Source organism: Triturus cristatus, chromosome 5_1 (assembly GCF_964204655.1).
Source record: "Triturus cristatus chromosome 5_1, aTriCri1.1, whole genome shotgun sequence".
NCBI classification, from domain to species: Eukaryota; Metazoa; Chordata; class Amphibia; order Caudata; family Salamandridae; genus Triturus; species Triturus cristatus.
In genome coordinates, this window is record NC_140587.1 from 916,270,317 (window position 1) to 916,291,683 (window position 21,367).

General features: G+C 45.7%; 1 protein-coding gene across 1 annotated transcript in view; it reads left to right on the forward strand.

Moving 5' to 3' along the window:
• LOC146831595 (voltage-gated potassium channel regulatory subunit KCNG2-like) overlaps positions 1-20,842 on the forward strand; it is a 1,031,696-nt gene extending 1,010,854 nt beyond the window's left edge. The window contains exon 4 of the mRNA XM_085605941.1: positions 17,929-20,842. Coding sequence (XP_085462067.1) covers positions 17,929-18,750 — 822 coding nt within the window. The 3' untranslated portion in view covers positions 18,751-20,842. The remainder of the gene's footprint in view (positions 1-17,928) is intronic.
• The last annotated feature ends 525 nt before the right edge of the window (positions 20,843-21,367 follow it).

Genomic DNA, 21,367 nt, shown 5'->3' on the forward strand with positions numbered 1-21,367 from the left:
CTGAGACTGACGGCCGCAAATAGGTATTAAGGAACCCCAAAAATACTAGATAGTCTCACAATGTGAAAACTGTCAATTATACACGGGAGTGGCCGCTGGTACAGTGAAGTGGTGGGGCGGGTGGAGGGGAGCAACACAAAAAATGACAATTAAAAAATAAATAAACCACTTTTTTTTTTTTTTAATATATTTATTAAGGTTTAAATTGTCATGACACACATATAACATACATTGCAAAAATATGTCCGTCATTACCGAACAGCCTGTGCAGTTGTAATAATCATTATACATTCTGTTGACACATTACAATTCAAATCACAGGCCATGACACTATAAACAAAACTACACCAAATAACCCCCCTTCCCTCCCCATGAACCCTCATAAATTGCATGTAGCTAGTAAAAAGATACAACACACTCAGACAAAGGTCGGACTAGCAGCAACTCTTTTGCATATAAACATTTCGTATAGGATCCAATGATTACGTCTTAGCCACCTCCCACATAGTTGTTCATACATAAATGCAGGACCCCGTATCCTCCAAACCCCGACTACATCTCCCTTACAATTCTTTCGCCTTAAAGTCTTCCAGTATCGCATTCCACTCTAAGGAGATGGGTTTTTTGCCACTCCAGCACCAACGGTGCCGCAGCAGTTTTCCAGCGTTTAGTGATTGCACGCCTGGCCAGTATTAGCACTAAGTTAGCAAATCTGATGGTGGGGTTGCCACTTTTGGCTTTCATACCCAACCCCAGTAGAGAACGTTCCGCCAGTACACCTCGCCCTCCCGGCACCACCTCCCTGAGGACCTTGTGCACCTCCGCCCAATAGTGCCGCAAGCGCGGACACGTCCACATCATATGGAGCAGGCCAGCACTAGGGTTCTTGCATCATGGGCATGCGTCCACCGCAGTCGGATACATTGTGTGTAGCCTGCGGGGGGTCAAGAAGGCACGATGTAAAATCATAAGTTGGATGAATTTAAACTTCGCATTACATGACACCTTTCTGGGATAGTCTAATATAGAATCCCATTACTTGTCAGTAAATACCCTATTCAGGTCTGCCGACCACCCATCCCGGAGTGTCTGTAGGGACATTCCTGCATGTGACCGGATACCCTGGTATAGCCATCTAGTCAAATGGCGGCCATTCCCCATTAAGTATTGCAAATGGACCAGTGCGTGTGTCGGAGGTTCCTCACCAGCAGGAGCCCAAGTGGTTCTAATATATCGCACTATGGTAGCGTGTAGCAGAAACAGAGAATTCGGCACCCCCCTCTCCTCTAGAAACGTGTCGTGGTTCATCAGTGTGTGATCTGTAAACAACATACCAATAGTATCTACACCCGCCTCCACCCATGTAGAGATGTGTCTCCGTGAAACTGTTCCCAGGAGTGCAGTTATACCAAGTAATGGTATATTAGGTGCATATGGAGTACGTGTCTTCGTGTAAGCTAATGCTCTTTTCCAGTACGTTATTGCCACCTTCAGCAGCGGGGGAGCGGTTGGCGAGAGCACTCGACCGGGCAGCAGCAGCGCATGCAGGTGGCCTCCATCCCACTCTCTCTGTGACATTTCTATTTCCTGGAGGTTGCGCCCCACTATCCAATATGATAACCACTGCAGCTGTCCCGCGTAACAATAGGCCTTAAAATCCGGTGCGCTCATGCCCCCACCCCCGCTGGACAGATGCAGCTTGTCTAGGCCCACTCTGCGCCGACCCGGACCCCAGATCAGCTCCACCAGCAATGTATCCAGCAACTTGAACACACTCATCAGAAGCACAAGAGGTAGGTTCGTGAAGTAATAAAGTAACCATGGGAGCCTCACCATTTTGGCAATAGCCACTCTACCGGCCACCGAGAGGGGAAGAGACGTCCAGAACTTTATTTGACCTCTCAGTGAGTTTATCGCACGGATTACATTGCCATCTATGACATCCCCTGGTTCCCTATACACGTTGACACCCAGATACTTAATCGTAGTCGGCGCCACCCGGAATGACCACTGCCCAAACTGTATAGTGTCCTGCCGCAACCCCTCCGTAAACGCGAAGGCATATGACTTAGTTTCATTGATAGCAAGCCCTGACAATGAGCGAAATTCATGAAATAGCGCAGGGAGGGGCGATGAGACACCCCCCCAGATCTGTAAGATATAGGATAATATCGTCCGCATAGGCTGAGACAACATGCGTATCATGGCCAGTTGTAATACCCTTATGGAGCGCCAGTCTACGAACCTTCTCCAGCAGGGGTTCCAGAGCCAACACGAAAATCAAGGGGGAGAGCGGACAGCCCTGTCTTGTACCTGTCACCACTACATATTGTCGCGAAATATATTGTCCCGTGCGAGCTCTAGCAGTGGGGTTAGTGTATAAAAGGGAGACCCATTGTATGAACGCATCCGGTATCCCGAACCTCGGTAGAGTCCGGAACATGTAGTCCCATCGGAGAGAGTCAAAAGCCTGACGCATGTCTAATGAAATACACCCCTGATGTTGAGGATGCATCCTGGAGTGCGACATAAGGTGATGCAACCGCCGGATGTTATGGGCTGTACTACGGCCCGGTACGAACCCGCACTGATCCGTGTGAATCAGTCGGGGTATGTGGCCTTGGAGCCTATTAGCTAACAATTTACTTAAGATTTTATAGTCGGTATTGAGTAATGAAAGGGGTCGGTAACTTGCAATATCCTTACTGTCCCTACCCGGTTTGGGCAAAGAGACCACTAGAGCCTGAAGTGTGGTAAGTGGCAGAGAGCCATGTTCCAGAGACTCATGATACATTTGGCGTAGATGCGGAACCATCAAGGGCATATAAGTCACATAAAACTCAGCCGGCAGTCCATCCAGTCCCGGAGTCTTATTCCGAGGAAGTGCCCGGATAGCCATTCTGATCTCTGCCTCCGTCACCGGGCCCTCAAGCCCCTTACTGATCTCATCTGTGACCTGCGGGAGGGGGAGTCCCTCGAAGAAGGAGTCAAACTCGCTCTGATCCAGCTCCGCTGGGGCAGCATATAACTTCTCATAATATGATTGAAAGGCCACGTTTATTTCTAGTTGTGTGGTTGCCAGAACACCCTCTTGTGTATTAATTTCAAGTATCGGCGCCGTCTGTGGGGCGTCGCGTATGATCCTGGCCAACAATGGTCCCGTCCTATCTGCCTCCGCATGCTGTTTTCGGGATAAATAAACTGCACTTACCTGCTCCGACGGCTGCCCCCTTCCTCCCGATCCTCGCGTCCATGTCAGGAAACTGGTGCACAGAGCGCAGGCTCCCAGCTCCCAATCCCAGTGCTGCTCACATGGTGGGAATAGCATTCCCAGCATGTGAGCAGTGCTGGGATTGGTCTGAGCACCTCGGTTTAGCGCTCAGACATGGACTGGGAGCCTGTGGTGGGTTCTCCACCCAGCTGTACAACACAGCTAGGTGGAGAAAGGCTAAGTGCGGTTTGGTCAGCCCTCTGGGCAAGTGCGCATGATGATTTGGTTTGCACTTTGGGCCGGCCGAACTATCATGCGCATTTAGTAGTGCCCACCACTCCCCCTCCTCCATGGTGCTGCAGCATCACTGTGGCTGTCCCCACGGCTCCCTCGGCTGGCAGGACGCAAAATAAAATGATAATAAAAACGTTTTACTATAATTTTATTTGTCCTTGCCTCTGCTAGCTTTCAGCAGGTTGGCAACGCTCCTCCGCCATAACAGAATAGCCGCCACTGAATATACAGTTCTGGAATAGACAGAGGCATGTATTCCAAGCTGTTCAGGCAACAGGGCAAATGCCCCCAGAGTGACTGGAGTCTATTCTGAGGTGGTACTTTCTTCTTTCTATCCAATTGCAGATTTTTGGGGCGGTAAAACCACTTGCTTCTATATTCCTATCCTCATATTGCTGCCCATAAGGTTTTATTTGGTGCATAGTGCTATGTGGTGGTCTTTGCTGGAGATGAGTGTTTTGTTCAACAAGGTGTTTTTGTGTGTTTCATTGCAGTGTTGGAGGATGAATCGTATGGGATCAATTCTGAATCTCGTAGATCCAAGTTTAGGAATCTTAGTTTCTGCAGGAATAGCACTCGCATGTTTCCCAGGCCCGCATGTTAATTTAAGGATGAAAAGATGTGATTACAAGTGAAATAAAGTTCTGCAATAATGCTGCACAATTTCAATTTTTGCACCGCAAAATTTGCAAATCCATGCCACAATATCCTGGAGGGGTCTGCATAATATGAGTTTCATTCTTTTCAATGACTAGCACACAATGGAGCCTCTGCTGAATGCCTTGAGCTAGGTATCTACAGCAAGATGATACACTTTGGCCAAGAGTTCCTCATTCCAGGTCCTCGCTCATTATTTCGCTCTCCAAGGAATATGCAAAGATAAACATTCACATGAAAGCTGAACAGAAGATATATTTAAATAACATCGACTGGTACAGCTTTGCTCCTGTAACAAGAAGGAAAATTCATGGCAAGGAAGAAAAATGGCAGCTGAACTTCCACCATTTTAAATTGCGGCCTACATATGCTATGGTTAACTTAACGTGAACATCACAAGGTAAATATACTTGTGTGCTGCAGATTAATGTAAATGACAAGAAAAGCATTTAATTATGGGAGAATTTCCATCAGTAGGTACATTTTGATCTGCCTGGATTTTGGTGCTTGCAGACAATACTAAATTAAATAAAGGCAGGCAGGGGCGTATATAGGTGGGGGTGGACCGCCCCAGGCTGCACAAGTTTTGGGGGCGTTGGCCGGCCCCCTCCTCTCCCCGTTCTTACCTGTGGTCGCAAGAATTGGCAGCACCCCCCCCCCCCTCCGCTCCTGGATCAGGCCGCCGCGGGCGGCAAACGCAGGGACCACCACGGGCAGCCTAAGGCCTAGCTACGCCACTGGCTGCAGGAGCTTTGTAAGCATTACTTTGACAGGCACTATTGCCTCTGTATTGCATTCAGCAAAGCTGAGGAATACATCTAGGTTTATTTGAGTAATTTGTAGTTTGACGGGCAGTCTACTAGGCTGACAGATCAGCAGAGGCCATCACGTGCATCCTCCTGGCAAAAGACCACCCACCATACTATGGATTCCCACAAGGCAGTAGGTTTCTCCGTGCTTTTATTGGAACCGTCACAATAGGTTAAGAAAGTGTATTTATTAGTGTTAGCTCTCTACCATAAAATGAAAAACTGTATACCTGGGTTGCTAAGACCATGTCGGCATATTTCTTAATAGTGGATGTATGACATTACAACGCGGGTTTTTACAACGCGTGCAGTTACATCGCATGCGTTACAACGCTTGCGATGTTGCAACACTATGCCATTACAACGCAAGTCTTTACATCGACTTGCGCTAGATGGCGTGCTAACATTAAAAAAGTGTAATATACTATTCCAACTCCAGTCCACTTAACAGTAGGGAAGGTGTTGGGATAGTAAACTACACTATTTGTAATGTTAGCACGCCATCTAGCGCAAGTCGATGTAAAGACTTGCGTTGTAATGGCATAGCGTTGTAACATCGCATGCGTTGTAACGCATGCGATGTAACTGCACTGCGTGGTAAAAACCGCGTTGTAATGGCTGTTCCCCCTTAATAGTTCACGTTATATTTTATGTTGTTAACTATGTTAAGACATATTACAATACACTTATTGCGAGCCGGTAAATTGAACATAACAAAAGACACATTTGTTCATCCCTTTTGAATGTGTGGCTCATTTACATAAAAATATATTTTTTTAAATATGGAAATTGGTGAAACACTGCCAGTTTTATTCTGAATAGTAACATTGGCCAAAGGGATTAAGGGACTGCTTCAGTTAGCTATTTCTAGAGCTTCTTGAAATATTTTGCTAGAAAATGAAAAAGGCAGAATCTGACTCTTTTCTCAGTTTCATTCAGGAAACAAATAAGGGGGCAAAAAAGAGCCATGAGCCTGCCTCATGGGTGAACCTGACAAAAGGGCCTGCTCATTCAGGAATGTTGATTGTCTACCAATCAGAATAGATCATCTCAGTTGGGCCTCTCCAACTGCCCAGTGGTAGCCCATTGGGATATTTCCCAGCCCCACCATGCCACCACAGACTATTCCATGTCTGTTGGCATCGGTGGCCCAGTAATTTTGCACAGATTATCAGTTCATTCTTTCTTTTTTTCCTTCCATGGCAAGTGAGTGCAGATCAGATAAATTCGCAATTTGCACCGTAAAATGCTGCTGTTTTCTAGAGTTGAGTTGTTTTTTTACTAGCTCTAGCTGTTACTATTATTCCAACAATATGTGCTTAGGGGTCACCTGGCTAGTGGATCTTATGTTAATGCTGTTCTGGAATTTAGGAGACTAAGGTGACTGAAGAGGAAGTTAGTTCTCCACAGGTGCAAGGTAGTGGTCGGCAAAGTTTAGAACCTTTGCTGACTCCAATTTCACGACATTTGTCACTTTGCAAAGTTAGCAATTTTTAAAATGGATGAAAAAAGTAATTTTGCAGTAAAAAATTCCGATGTAAATCTTGTTTGTAGAAAAACTTCCTGCCCGTGCAGTTCATTCAATGAATCAGTACTAGGCCTGGACGGAGTTCTGCTATGCGGCCACTGGATTCAAGCTAGCCTGGCTGATGAAGGGTGTTACCCAGAAACCGGTCCCAGGATGAATGGTTGTTTCTGGTCCAGGGAGGACCTGGCTTGGCTGTTCGGGCTGGACTGTTCCCATGAGGCACAGGGTCAAGACTGATTTGCGTATAGCTGGGTCTGAACTGAAGTGGTGAAGTGAGCTAAAGAATGATGATGGATTCAACCCAGATCTGTGACTGGGGATGAGTGTCCTTGTGTTTGCTTAATTTAGAGATTGGCACACATGTTAATCCATCGCAAACATACCAGAAATCTGTGAGAAAGTGGCTCTGTATATACTGTTCCTTAATAGGTACAGGGTGTACAGAGTCCACAGACCCCAAGGGTTTAACAGAGGTTAAAGTTAGATATAACCTTACTCTCCAAAGTGGTAGCCTGGTCGAGCAGTAAGGCAGTATCAGAGGACGTGTAAAGCATTTGTTGTACACACTCAGTCAGCAAATAGTTCCACACACTCAATAACTGAACTCTAGGCCAATGGTTTGTATATAAAAAAATATATGCTTGTTTTATTTTAGAACCAACACTTGGAATTAAAATATACTTTCTCGACAGGAGATGTTTCATAAAAATACTTTTGTGTATGCAATAGACTTTTTAGTAAACAGTTACAAATAGTTGCAGTAGGCAACTCTATTTCTAAACACAATACATTGAGCTCAATGCTAAATTCAAATTATATGCAACAGATTACTTTTTAGATTACTTTTGTAATTCTAGGCTTGAATCCTAGATCCAGCCCTGGGTCAGTTCTCAGAATCAGCTGTTGAAAGTCGACTTTGGTACTGTAGTGATTTTTAACTAATATTTAGCTATTTCAAAAGTGAGCACTTAGAAAATATTTCAGAGCAAACAATCAATGATTCCCTATGGAAGGAAATATAGGTTACAGGTACAGTAGGTTATCGTTACTTTTGTAATCCAGTACTGGGTGGTTAGACTCAGTACTGGGACATTTATCCAAAACAGGTAAGTAATTACGTTTTCAGATGTTATACAATTTTTGAGGAATATTTAGAAATTGCAGAAATCAACACTTATAAGAAATTTCATAGAAAAGTAGTCAATCGTTTCCTATGGCATAAAAATGAGTTAAAGGTAAGTATAGTTGTGGGTACTTTTCAGAGTCAGTGCTGGGCACCAAGATCCAGCACTGGGAGCTCGCCTAAGAGCAGGTGAGTAAATTTGTTTTTGGTACTCGGCTGATTTTTGGTGAATATTTTGAGTTTTGAAAAGTTCACACTTAGAAGAATTTCCAAGAAAAAGCCAGTCAATGTTACCCTATGAGGAAAATGAAGTTAGCGGTTTAAGGGTAAGTTCTCGACTGGCAGAGTTGAAGTTCTGGGCATAGACTCAAGGGTCTCCCAGTGTCAGGTAGGTACAGTCAGTTCACCCTCAGCGGTTTCAGGACGGCCGGGTGCAGAGAGAGTTAGCCCCAATGTTATCCTATAAGGGATAGGGGGGCCTGGGTTGGTGGCTGCTGTCGGGCAAGCCACGCGGCTGTGGGAGCTGAGCTCCTGGTCACTTACTCAGGGCAAGTGGGGAAGTAGGTTAGAGTAGAGTTTTCACTGCCAGGGCCACTCGGGCGGCTGGCTGCAGGGTGCTTTTGAGCCGTCGGGCGCTCAATTGATTTCTATGGGAAATCTCCGGTTTGGAAAAAGACTGCAGGCTCGGGGACGAGGACTCTTCAGGTGCCACCACCACTTCGAGGGGTAAGTTGGGTAGTTGGAGGATGGGTAGGTACCCCGGGATTGGGCACAGAGGGCCGTGGGGCGCCGGGTGCAGGGGTGCCTTTTGATGTCGGAAATCTTACCCTCTTGTTGATCGTGGTTGGGGTGGCACTCGGTCCTGAGGCTGCAAGCTTCTTCAGGATAGTTGAGGCGGGTCCTTGGGTGCCGGACTCGGGGTCACAGTCGCAGTGGGGTCGTCCTCGTGGGTTTAGTTCACTCCGGCACCGGCCAGGCTTGGCGAGTGCAGAGTGGGCTGGGATCGCGGTTCCGGGCTGCTGCCAGGGGTGAAAGGTAGGTTCTGAGTAGAGCCTCTACTCGTGGGAGTCCCAGGGGATCAGAGTTCAAAGGTAGCCAGGTCCTCTGGGGTTTCTGAGGTTGCTGGCCCCAAGAGATGCCGGGTTTGGAGCAGGAGCAAGTCCGAGGTCGACAGGCCGGTAGGGCTGGGGCCAAAGCAGTTGGTGTCTCCCTCTCCTTTGCAGCTGCAGGGCAGGTCTTCTTTTCTTCTCGCTCTTCTTGTAGTTTCGGAATCTGGAATCTGGGGAAGGAAGGTTCAGGGTGCCCCTAAATACTAGATTTAGGGGCGTTACAGGTAGGTGAAGGCCAGGGACCAATGGGTCCCTGTCCTGGGGTGGGTACACCCCCTATCCTGCTCCTCTCCTGTGGGAGGGGGGCAGTAGCCTAATCCTGATAGGGCAGGGTCTCCCATCTTCAAGATGGCGAGAGCCCGGAGATGTGCTTCACCTCGCCTCCCCCACCTGAGGGGTGGGGTGGGCAGGCTGGCACATCCCCTGTCCTTGTATGGGGTTTCCGGCCAAGCTTCCCGCCAGAGTGGGGGGTTGCAGTGGCCTGGGGAAACTCCTAGAGGCGGCAGGCCTTTGAAGCTTCCCTTTGCTCATCCTGGGGGAGGAGATCTATCACCTCACCCAGGATGTGCATTGTTGCAGGCCCGGGAGAGCAGGGGCTCTCCCACCCAGGGGTCCAGCAACGTGTCTGCTGTGTGGCAGCCTGGGCAGCCTCAGAGCAGACGTGGATTGTAGGTTAGCTGTAGGAGGGCATCTCTAAGATGCCCTCTGGGGTGCTTGGTACATTAAATCTCACACTGGCATCAGTGTGGGTTTAATGTGCTGAGAAGTTTGATACCAAACTTCCCAGTCTTTAGTGTTGCCATTATGGTGCTGTGGAGCTCGTGTTTGACGAGCTCCCAGCACCATGTACTCTGAAATGGCAGCACCGCACTTACAGTGCCCGGGAATGGACCTGGGCACTGTAGGGGCACAGGGCTCCTGCTCCTGTGCCCACACCATGGGTATAAGGCACCCAGCCAGAGGGGTGACTGACATATGTCTTGGCAGTGTGGGTGTTGGGCATGGCACACAGAGATGTGTGCCATGTCGACTCTTCATTTTGTCCTGCACCCAGACACTCAGCCTGCAAAGGCAGTGTGTGTGTGTAAGGGTACAGGGCCCCTAAGGGTGGCACAATCAGTGCTGCAGCCCTTAGGGGTCTTCCCAGGTCACAAGGCCCTGGGTACCTAGGGTACCATTTACTAGGGGCTGGCATATGGCCAGGGTTTGCCAATTGGGAGTTTGTGTGTTTCAAGGAAGGAACATAGGCCCTGGGCACCTGATTGGCAGGAGTCCAGGGTACACTCAGTAAAAGTACATTCAGCAATTTAGCAAAAAGTGGGGGCATACCATGCAGGAAAGAGGGCACTTTCTCACAAAATCCTAACCTGATTTTGAGTTTGATGGATGGGATACTCTACCACAAACATGAAGGAAATCTTTCAACTGCCAAATGATATAATGCACTTGTGATAAGGTGGATGGGCTATCCGTCACAATTGTGATGGAGTAACCTGTCCACCAAACTGTAAATCAGGAACTTACTCTCCTACTTTCAGCCACCCGTGTAGTCAGAAAGCTGCTCTAATTTTCTGCTGGAAGATAATAAATCGCACTTGAAGTATGAGTGAAAGTGAATTTAAGTTTAAACTAGAATACATAAGGGGCAGATCTACAAGGATTAGCGCATCTCTGCAAATCAGCAGGGATGCGCCAGTGAACTTGCAACACAAAAAAACATCTTTGCTCCCCCATGGCGCAAGGATAGGCAGATGCGTGTCGTATCTGCCGGCGTAAGGTGCTGGAGTCGTGTCATGTGCGCGATGCAACTCCAGCACTCTTCCAAACCGGCCTATCTTTAACATTCTGCGTCACGCCTTACGCCTGCTTCAAGCAGGCGCAAGGTTTTGACGCAGCGGCGTCGGAAAAGTGACTGAGTGAAATCTTGTAGATTTCACTCAGGCACTTTTCCGAGGCTTCCGTGCGATGGAACGCCCACACTGCGACGGTACGACCCCATTATACCTGACGCAGGTATAATGTGGCGTATGGGTTTATGGCGTGACGCATCTCCCTAGATACGTTACGTTGTAAATTCGTTGCAGCGTGGCACTTGCTTTACTCTGCCACTGCGTCACATAAGTGACTCAGCGGAGGCACAAATGTGTCACACGGGGCTCATAAATCTGCCCCAAAAGTATTTTATGCAGATGCTTGAGTTTCAATATTATTGAAAACAAAACCACTTCTTTCTTCCCCAGAAATACATTTCATATAAAAAAATCCTAAATAAAAACAGAAATGTCAAACTACACGGCTGCATGCGGATGACCATTTAACAGCCCAAGCCAGGGTATCCTGTACTGCAACATAGATTACCTGTTAGGAGTATCCAGTTGGCTTGGCATCATTCCTCTATTCCGTGACCCACCCAATGGCAACCCTCATCTACGGCCCAGAAGTTTCAGCAGAAAACACAGATTTCTTATTTCTTATTGGTTCTCTGCACATTTTGGACATTGTGCACATTGTCTCAATGTTATTAGGAATATTAGAAATCCTCTACATATGTTTTATGTCTTCTTCGATTCACAGGTAGGTTATTAGAAAGTAACATGGGATGAATGGGGCCAAGGAGGTCGAGATTAAATGAGCTACATACATGGATTATCAATGCTCCAGGAACTGACTGTGATACTCACTCATTGTAAAAGCAGCTCTGCTGGATGGCAGGATGGGCTGCACAGTGGATACCTGCAGGAAAAACCCCCCAGGTGCAGGTCACTCAGTCAGCCAGTGACTACCAGTGCTTAATTTTTAAAAGAAAAAGTGCAAGGGCCCCCGCCAGAAGGCCACTGCAGCTCGCAGCACCCCTTGCCCCTTCCAGAGCTGCCAGTGACAGCACCAACTCACTACTAATCATCATAACTCCTAAAAGTGTGACAATTTCAGAACCCCAAAGCTATTAAAAGTGCAGGGCAGTAGCTATTAGTCTTTTTTTCCCAGAGTTTTATATAGCCCGAACTTGACCCGAAGGTATTAAAGCACTTTACTTGAGCACCAGTTGCATTTAAAATTTCTTTTTTTTAAATGCAGATTTATATAGCGCAAACTCGACCCGAAGGTATTGGAGCGCTTTACATAAGCACCGGTTACGTTACACAAGGACACATTCAGGCACAGGGAGATTAAGTGATTTGCCCAGAATCACAGGAAGTGGACGCGACCCCGAGACTCAAACCTTGGCACCTGGGTCCCAGAAGCATGTTGTGAACCTCACAGGCAGAAAGCACCTTCAAAAAAGTTGTGTCTGGGCCTCTTGCGGCAGGTGCAAATACTTGAACCCATTTGCACTGTTGCTTTTTGATTTGCTGGTGTTGAAGATTTAGATAGCGCAAACTTGACCCAAAGGTATTGGAGCACTTTACATGAGCACCAGTTATGTTACACAAGGACACATTCATTATTTGGTAGGCGCAGGGAGATTAAGGGGCATTTTACCAAGGAAGTGGCGGAGAGAGACGTTAGCCGTCTTGGCTTAACTCCTCTCTCCGCCACTCCGGAAACGCCAGGCAGCACCATATTAACAACTATATGGTGCAGCCTGGTGTTTCCCCCTGCGATGGCGCTAAGTTACACAATATAGCGGCAGCGCAGGCACCCTTGCACCAGAGTGAAAGGGTGTCTGCGAGCAGGGAGGTTTGCTTATGTGAAGGAAGGAGTTCCTTCCTGCACATAAATAAACCTAAAATGTCATTTTGTAACTTTCATGTGTGCTGCTTCGTGCGGCACAAATGGTTTGTTCATGTACAGGAAGGGACACCTTCCTGTACATGAACAAACCATGGCATTTAGCACACATTGAAAAAGCAAAAACGAGGAGAAACAAAGCATTTCTCCTCGTTTCGCCACCTTAAGTTCAGTGCTGCCACCTATTATCGCCAAACTTGATAATAGGTGGCAGCGTCGACTTCAATGGGTGTTGTGGTGGAACGCCCATCGCAAAACCCACAGCACGCCCCCTTTCACGCTAAGTTTAGCATGAAAGGGGCCCTATTATCAAGGCACCGTTAAGCCACTTAACGTGGCTCTAAGCCACGTTAAGTGGCTTAACGTTGCTTTGATAATAGGGTGCTGACCCTAACGCCACCACAAGTGACGTTGTGGTGCCGATAGGGGCTTGATAATATGCCACTAAGTGATTTGCCCAGAATCTCAAGATGCTGAGCCGACGCCGAGGCCCGAACCCGCTTCCCCAGTTCCAAAGTCGGCATCTCTAGCTGTAAGGCTACATCCTTGTGTTCATAAGCTACGAGAATCTTCCATGGGTCAGCCTGCGTCAATCGAAGCATTGCTATCTATGTGCAGCAAGTTCATTGGCACTGGGCCCAGGGATTCGGGGCATCCACTGCACCACAAATCATGCTGTTTTTCCCTACCAAAGCAGTAAATGGGGTGCGCCTCAATTAGTGCTAGCAATGGCATATGGCGGTCTCTCATTTTTGTGGATCTTGACTTATTTTTCATCAACAAACTTTAATCCAGAGCAAGTGAGAGAAGGGCATGCAAGCAAGGGAAAAACCCAAAAAGCTACGAAGCTACGAAAACCATGACAAAAGATGAAAGCAGAGGCAAAAAGAACTTGATAGACTGAATTAAAGGGACAGAGTGGAGGGTGGAGGAAGAAAGTGCAATGTACAGGGGCATCTCCTCCATTAGAGCGGAGAAGCGTCGCACCACTGCTTTGGTACTTTAAACACCATTTTATGTTTCTGCATCTCGCACTGCGAGAAAGCAGAACTGTATGCCTGGTTGGGGGTGGGCGGGTGGGCAGGTTGAGGAGGAGTGGCTTGCCCAATGCTGTGGGCCCTGACTGTTTGATCGGTCCTCTGGGACCGACCAAACCAGTCATGCACACTCTCCATTTTCTCTATGCAGGCTGCATGCAGCCTACATAGAGAAAAGGGCCTCCCTGCAGGCGCCCGGCTGGGCACCGTCCGCACCAATCACAATGCTGCCATTGCAGCGTTGTTATTGGTTTTGGGGAGGGGAGGGAGGATGCCTGCTTCCTGTTCTCCTGAACCAGCTGAAAAACGTAGCCATGTGGTGGAATCAATGCTAAGCAGCAGGGGCGCAACTAGACCCGAACTTCAAGCGGGCTAATACTCCCAGCCAGGGCTGGCCCTAGCACTGCTTGCACACAGTGCAACAGTCTTTTTTGGTGCCCCTCCCTCATTCCCTCTTTCTCTATGAATTTCCTCACTACCTCTCACAGACAATGCACCTCATTTCTCTATAGCACCTTTCTGACAAAAAATTCATTTTTTTACAGTTCTACTCATAGTTTACTCACACTCAGTTTTCTGATCTGCACGGTACTCGTTCTTTGTAGCAGGCACATTAACCCTCTGCACTGTGTGGGTGGCAGGAGTGCCCATGTGAGTAAACGATGAGCGATGCAACAGTGTGAGAGTAGGGTAAGAGTGACTGCAGGATGAGTGAGGTGACCATATGAATTTGGGTGCAGATATAAGTGCAGAGTGGGACGAATGGATGCATGGTTAGTGAAGGGCTTGTCTGAGTGAGATTGCAGATTGAGCAGTGAGGGGGACAGGTGAGTGAAGTGTTTCATGAGTTCAGGCTGAGTAGTGTGCTTGTGCGACTGCAGGGTGAGGTACAGGGTGAACAGTGTAAGTGCATTGTGAGTGCAGGTTGAGCTGATGAATGGTGTGAGTGCATTGTGATCGATATGAGTGCAGGGTGAGCGTGAAACTGAAGGCGCGAGAATGAGGAGTGAGTTGTCTGAATGCAGGGTGCATTCCTAGACACTTGAAGTAACTCAGCATTTTATTGACGGCTAATAGGATTTCAGATATGAGTTAAACTGTTGCTATTATGGCATTAATCAGGGATCGAGGATTGAGGAAATAAATAATTTGCTGATCCTGCAACATACTTCCAGTCTTCTGATTAGGGTTGCCAGCTCATTATTTTGATGTCCCAGACGGTACAAAAATAAGCAGTCACCTAAAGCCGTATTTTCAGCACCTATCTGTGCATACTTCGAACAGTCAGTATAAATTGAAAACACTTTTAATTGTGTTGTAGGGCTTATTAATGATTCATGACTAATAATTAAAGAAAACAGACACAGAAAAGTAATGTTACATATGAAATAAATTCTTTTTAAAATTATAACCCTGTTTAGTGTCAAGAGGAGGTCTTTGCAGGCTCTTTAAACAACACATGGCTGGCATTTTTCTTTTGGCAACCCTACTTTATATGCCTTTTCTTGAAATGCATTGTCACACTATTGCAGTAAATGTAAAATACAATGTAAGGAATAGGCAGAGTGGGGGCCTAGGGAGTACTGGAACCAGAAAAAAAACTAAGCCTCGGTAACCAGTTTACAAAGGTATGTAAATATGCAAATGGTCTTCAAAGAACTGGGAAAAACTTGGGCATGGCGGAGATAAGACTACAGACACTGCCCAGCCGAGCCCACAGCAGCTCGAGCTGCAGCAGCCCGGGCTGAGACACACGGCGGGGAAGGGGGGGTGGGCTGAAGCCCTTTTAGCCCTATGGGCGTTGGGCGCCTGCTAAGCACCTTATTCAGCAACCCCAGCTTTCAAAAGCCTTGACAATGCTTGAGAAAAATACTGGAACCTGGCATTTATTTCATTTTTTTTAATTAAGCACTGGGCAGCACTTGGCAGGGCATCAAAATGCTTTGCAAAACCACAATCAACATGGGAAAAATGCTGGAGATGAAAACAACTCATGGGGTGAGGATGTAGCCTTGCGGCTAGAGCGGTCGACCTCAAAGCTGGGGAAGTGTGTTCGAGTCTCGGCAACGACGCTAAAATATCCTGTGATCCTAGGCAAATCACTTAATCTCCCCGTGCCTAACAAAAATGAATGTGGCCTTCTGTAACGAAAATGGTGCTCATGTAAAGCGCTCTGATACCTGATTTCTCGGGTCTAGTCCGCGCTATATAAAAGTCTAAAAAAAAAGAAAAATCATAAATAAATTCACTTAAACTAACTATATCAGCACCTCTTAACTTTCACCTTAATAGTCACCTGCCTCTTCTTCAGTGCAGAGAGCAGGAGCCGCAATACCTCTAGGATACATATACGTCTATTTCGTGGCCACCTCTGTTTGTCTTGAGATGGTCCTGGATGATTTTCAAATCCTACATTTTCGCTTGTCCTATACATTGTTTAGAATGCATGTTTTCTTCAAACTGTACATACATACATATATATACACATGCATATATCCACACATACACACTTTTTAAACGTCCTTCTCTGAATAAGCGCTGCAGATGTTCATGATGTACTTAAAGGTGTGAAGGCAATCTGGCTCTGCTTATAAAAATAGGCTGATAGGTCTGGGTTGCAGGGGATGTGCTTATTTTGTGCCACTGACAGGGCTTGGAACTGGCACTAATTCCTAAACACCGGTACTTATTTAAGACAGTCTGCCTCATGGTGGTGCTGTATGTCTATGTTTGAGCGGTGCTCCTCAATAAAGTGTTTAATTAAAAAAAAAAAATCCAAAAAAAAATCAGCGGGTCCAGGCCATCCTTTCACCCTGCAGTGACCTTGAATAGTTCAAAACACCACACTTATATTGTGCGATGGTTAGTATTTGGCAGTGCTGGCAGGGATGGTGGGTCGTGCCAACCATGGTGGTCTCCTGAGAAATGCCCAGGCCCTGGAACTTACATTTCTGCAAATGATGGGCTGGCACGGATCATTATAAGTGAGAAAGCCTCCCAGCTTGAGGACCTCAGAAACATGCAATGCGTCCAACTCCTCAAGAAATTAGCAGCATGTTGGTTACAATGCACAAATTGCTATGTCATTTTTTGGGCATGGTCGGATTTTTAAGAATTGGTTTTGGGATCTCTGTTGCTTTGATGGAAAATGTGACGTATAGGTTGACGCAGTGGTGTTGTCTGCTCCATGTGTGCACAAGGTAAACAGTTCCGGATTACCAAATAGGCAAAGTAGGCACCGGTGTATGAGCCCCATCTCTCTTTTTAGGGGCCCCATGACAAAGGATAAAAGATAATATTGATTTGATCTTGAAAGAAAATCACAATCAAGCTTTCTTAAAATGTTTACAAAAGATAGAAAAAATTAATCAACTCAAATAAACGAAAACTTTACATTAAAGACTTTATAGAGAAAATACTATATTAATGTAATGTCCCCATTGAATATTTAAAGTTTTGTTAGTTTATTAAAAAGTTGTTTAATAACGTTAATAATTGTTAATGTTTAGTTTTGTGTAATACATTGGTTTATTAAAATTGTTGGTTGGTAAAATTAAAAAACGTATTAGGATATAATTTTCGACTGCCTAGGGGCCTCCACAGGGTTTAATCCAGCACTGAAGGTGAAGGCGAACCGATATGCAGCATTCCAGTGTTTCTCTGATCTTGGTCTGTCTTCCAGACGTACACTAGTATTTGAATGGGTTTGCATTCAATGCAGATTGTGACTACACAAAATTATATGGTTTGGATACAATTCTAAATTGACGGCAATCTTCACAAATGTATAGTTGGCCAACCTACCGTTGACTTTTTCTCGATGGCACCTTTTGTCATACTTTCTCAGTAGTTGCCATCCTCTAGAATGCCCACCTCTTTAACCAAGATATTCTAGTAGCCTTCTGCAGAAGAGAAGAGTAGGACAAACCTGGCAGGTCTAAAACTGTGAAGTTTGTCTGTGCCTTATGAATTCAATGACTAGGAATTTAATGAAACCTGATTCAAGGATGAACCCTGTGATCAAAGTGAGAAGCCCCTCAAGCTTGTCAATTTCGCTGGTTGTACTAAAAAAGCCTCCAAAATAAGGATTGACAGTGTAAGACTGCGCATGTTGGCTGTTCTAGTACCAATTTTTCACCTAATCAAGATTGTGAGACCCAGCGAGGTATTTTAATATATTTTTCATAAACCTCTCTCTTCAAGAAACAAATGTTCAGGTCCTTCAGTGTTCCTTCAGATGCATAGCCAACCCATGTGATTTTTTTTTCATCATGCTCTTTCCGGTATTTATTGGCTAAACATATGGACTCAGAACATGAAACAGTTGGAAGTATTGTGCATGACTACTATTTCATTTATGTCATAATTAAATTGAGTTTGGCTTTGTTTGGAGTTTATTGTTTATAATTTTGTCTTCTTGTCTTCCTTTAGGGTGAATGTTCCCAGAAGTGCTACGACATCTTTGTCCTGGAGACAGTCTGCGTCGCTTGGTTTTCCTTGGAATTTTTTCTTCGCTTCATCCAGGCTGAAAGCAAATGTATGTTCCTGAGGACCCCACTGAACATCATAGACGTAATGGCCATCTTGCCCTATTATGTCACCCTCATCGTAGACGCGGCCTCCACAGAAAACAAAAAACCAGGCGGTGCCGGAAACAAATACCTGGAAAAAGTAGGCCTGGTGCTCCGCGTCCTCCGAGCCCTACGGATTTTGTACGTCATGAGGCTAGCTCGCCACTCCTTGGGCCTGCAGACACTGGGCCTCACAGTGAGGCGGTGCACCAGGGAGTTTGGCCTCCTTCTTCTCTTTCTGTGTGTCGCCATGGCACTCTTTTCTCCACTGGTGTACCTGGCAGAGAGTGAAATGGGCGCCAAGCAGGAGTTCACCAGCATTCCAGGAAGCTACTGGTGGGCAGTGATATCAATGACAACTGTAGGTTACGGGGACATGGTGCCCCGCAGCATCCCAGGTCAGGTGGTGGCACTGAGCAGCATTCTGAGTGGCATCTTGCTCATGGCTTTCCCCGTCACCTCCATTTTCCACACCTTTTCTCGCTCCTACACAGAACTGAAGGAGCAGCAACTACGAGCAAGCAGACAGATGCACAGGTTAGAGGAAAGGCCACAATTCTCAGAGAGTGACAGCTCTCCAGAGGGCGAAAGCATGTTTCCACCTGGTGTGGCTGAGCAGCGGTCAACAGACAGATCTGTGGAGGCGACTAAGACGCGTGGCCCTGAAGACTCCAGGCACTAGCAATGAAACAGGCAATCTCAAACCTGAGCAGAACTCAGATTTCAAACTTCGCTCAGCAGGGTGTTATACATACATGTACAATATGATCTTGCAGGGGAATCGCCAACACGATTTATACAGAAACATAAAATGCTTTGTTAGCCCACAGTGGAGTTTATTAAATTGGAATTGAAAATGGAAAAGGAATATATTGCTATTCATTCCACTCTGCACAATCCAATGTATTCACACTGTGTCTCCTACACAGAACGTACATGTGAAAAACGGGTACTTTTATACAAAGAGGCAACAAGCAGACAGAGACAACAAAATGGCGTCCGACGACCGTAACTTTTCCAATCTAGCCAGCCATTCATTCGATGTGTATATACATGTTTAGTTTCAGGAGAGAGAAATTGAATGTTAATGTAAAAGGTACTAAGAAGTTAATTTATGCCATCGCCAGGGAAGAGTGCCGCTGTTTTTTGTTATTGTTTCTTTAAAGGTAGGCGTGAACGGCCTCCACGCCCCTTCTGGTAAGCACGTGCTTGAGTCTTATGGTGACTGACTAGGGGTGAACATGCTTTTCCTATCAGATTGCCTGAAAGCTGTTTTCTCTGTGAATGCCTCTTCAATGCAGCCATATGTAATGAATGTCACTTCTGTTATGAGTCCACTTCTCTAGATGCCTACAAGGAGAGTTCACCAAGACCGTGAGCTAGAGTAAGATGTCACTGTTGGTGTTTTTTTCAGCTCTGTAGACTATCTCGGCAATTGTGTTTCAGATGTCGCTTTGCAAACATCAGAGCTTCGAACAGCCATAAAAATATTCCCAAAATTACCCCAAGAATGTTAATCTTCTGCCAGAAACTCAATGGTTTCAAAAAATTTACTGTTTTTCCAGGGAGGAAACAAAGTTTTTCTATGCGGTATAGTATGCTGTTTCCCTGACTAATATACTTTTGACAACAGGTATCCTATACCCTGATTGCCAGTTCAATGTTTAAATGAACTCAAGCCTCCAACTAGAAGCCAGAAGGTTTTTTTTGTTGAACCTCCCACATCCTATTGGTGCCATGCTTCATCATCGGGTTCTCATCCTGGTCCCTTTAAACTGGGATGGGTTCAACCATTGTCCAGGGAGCACTTTTGATATTTTCTTCAACTGGTCCGACTAGTGAAGAAATAAAAACACCTAAAGGACTCTCCAGTATTCCTTTATGATTGGGTGCCTTTTTTTATGATTAAAATCTCCATCTGTGGGTGTTTGCAGAGGATACAGTGTCCAGACAGTGGTCATGAGGCCCATTTTCCTTGCTTGCATTATGGCCCTTGGCAGCCTTGCTTGTTAGACTGTATTGTGCACAAACAACCTGCGAATGGAGGGGTAGAAACACGCACTAATGCACTGATCCTCCCTTCCAGTATCTAAGAGCAGGAAGTGCCTGGGCGGAGAGAGATAAAGGAAACACATCTCACTGAAGCTTGTGAAGATGTTTTGGGTAGGTTGAAAAGGCTTTGAATATTTAAGCGGCATAGCCTGTAACAATGTTACAACCACAGAATTCTTCTACCAGGGCTAATGTAAAGGCTGCACCATTTGCTCAACTCAGGCAAGTGGATATTCTTTTATCTGATCACAGTTTTCATGCTGCCGAATCAATGTTTCACTGAAATCTGGGAAATTCAATGTGCCATTTTGGTTGAACTGAAAAAGCACAGCGATGGGTGACTTAGTAAACACAGATGCAAGAGGTATTAGTTAAACTGGCTAGAATTGTCCAATTTTTACTACAGTAACTTTTAGATATATTAGGGAGCTGCTTTGTTATCAGAATAAATAAGGGACAACTCAAATGTGACACTCGCATATTTAGTTTGCTTAAGGCGGTGCACATGTCATATTTTAATGTATGGACAAATTATATATTTTCCAAAATGACATTGTTCTTCATTGTCCAGGGTACACACATTGCCCAGTTGCTGTGGTCAGGGGACAGCATCCAGCAGCCATATCTAATACTCCTTGGGAACTGATGTTATCGGCTTTATAATGCATACAATTGTCCTTAATTATTTTGTGCGGACAAATAAAACGTTGTTAAAAACCATATGATCTGCCTAAGGTGGTATTTATGAAGGGGGTCTACCCCTTGTCCTTTTGGTTTCTAATGAAGATCGACTGCAGAAATGTTCACCCTGACATGAAAATACAATCTAGCTTGGGTCATTGAACCATTTTGAAAAAACATCTAAATCCCATTAAGGAGGTATGTTTTTTTATTCATTTTTGGGCACATGCATCAAGCATACATTTTGGGATTCTAAAATAGCGATTTTTACCAAATCGCTATTTTGGAATCGCAAAATGCAATGCATGTAGGAATCGCAAAATATTTTGCGATTCCTTAACATTACCTAATAGCAATTCGGTAAATAGCGAATCGCTATTAGGTAATATGACTCCCTTCATTCCTATGGGCTCATTCTAAGATGCTCCCTCTACGAAGGCAAAAGAAGAAGTGGGCTCATTCCCTACACTCACATCACATTAGTACAGGTATATTTCCCAAGAGGCCTTGCTGGTCATGCCATCTGCTCTGAACACAATCTCAAAGGTAATTTTATATAGGATAGC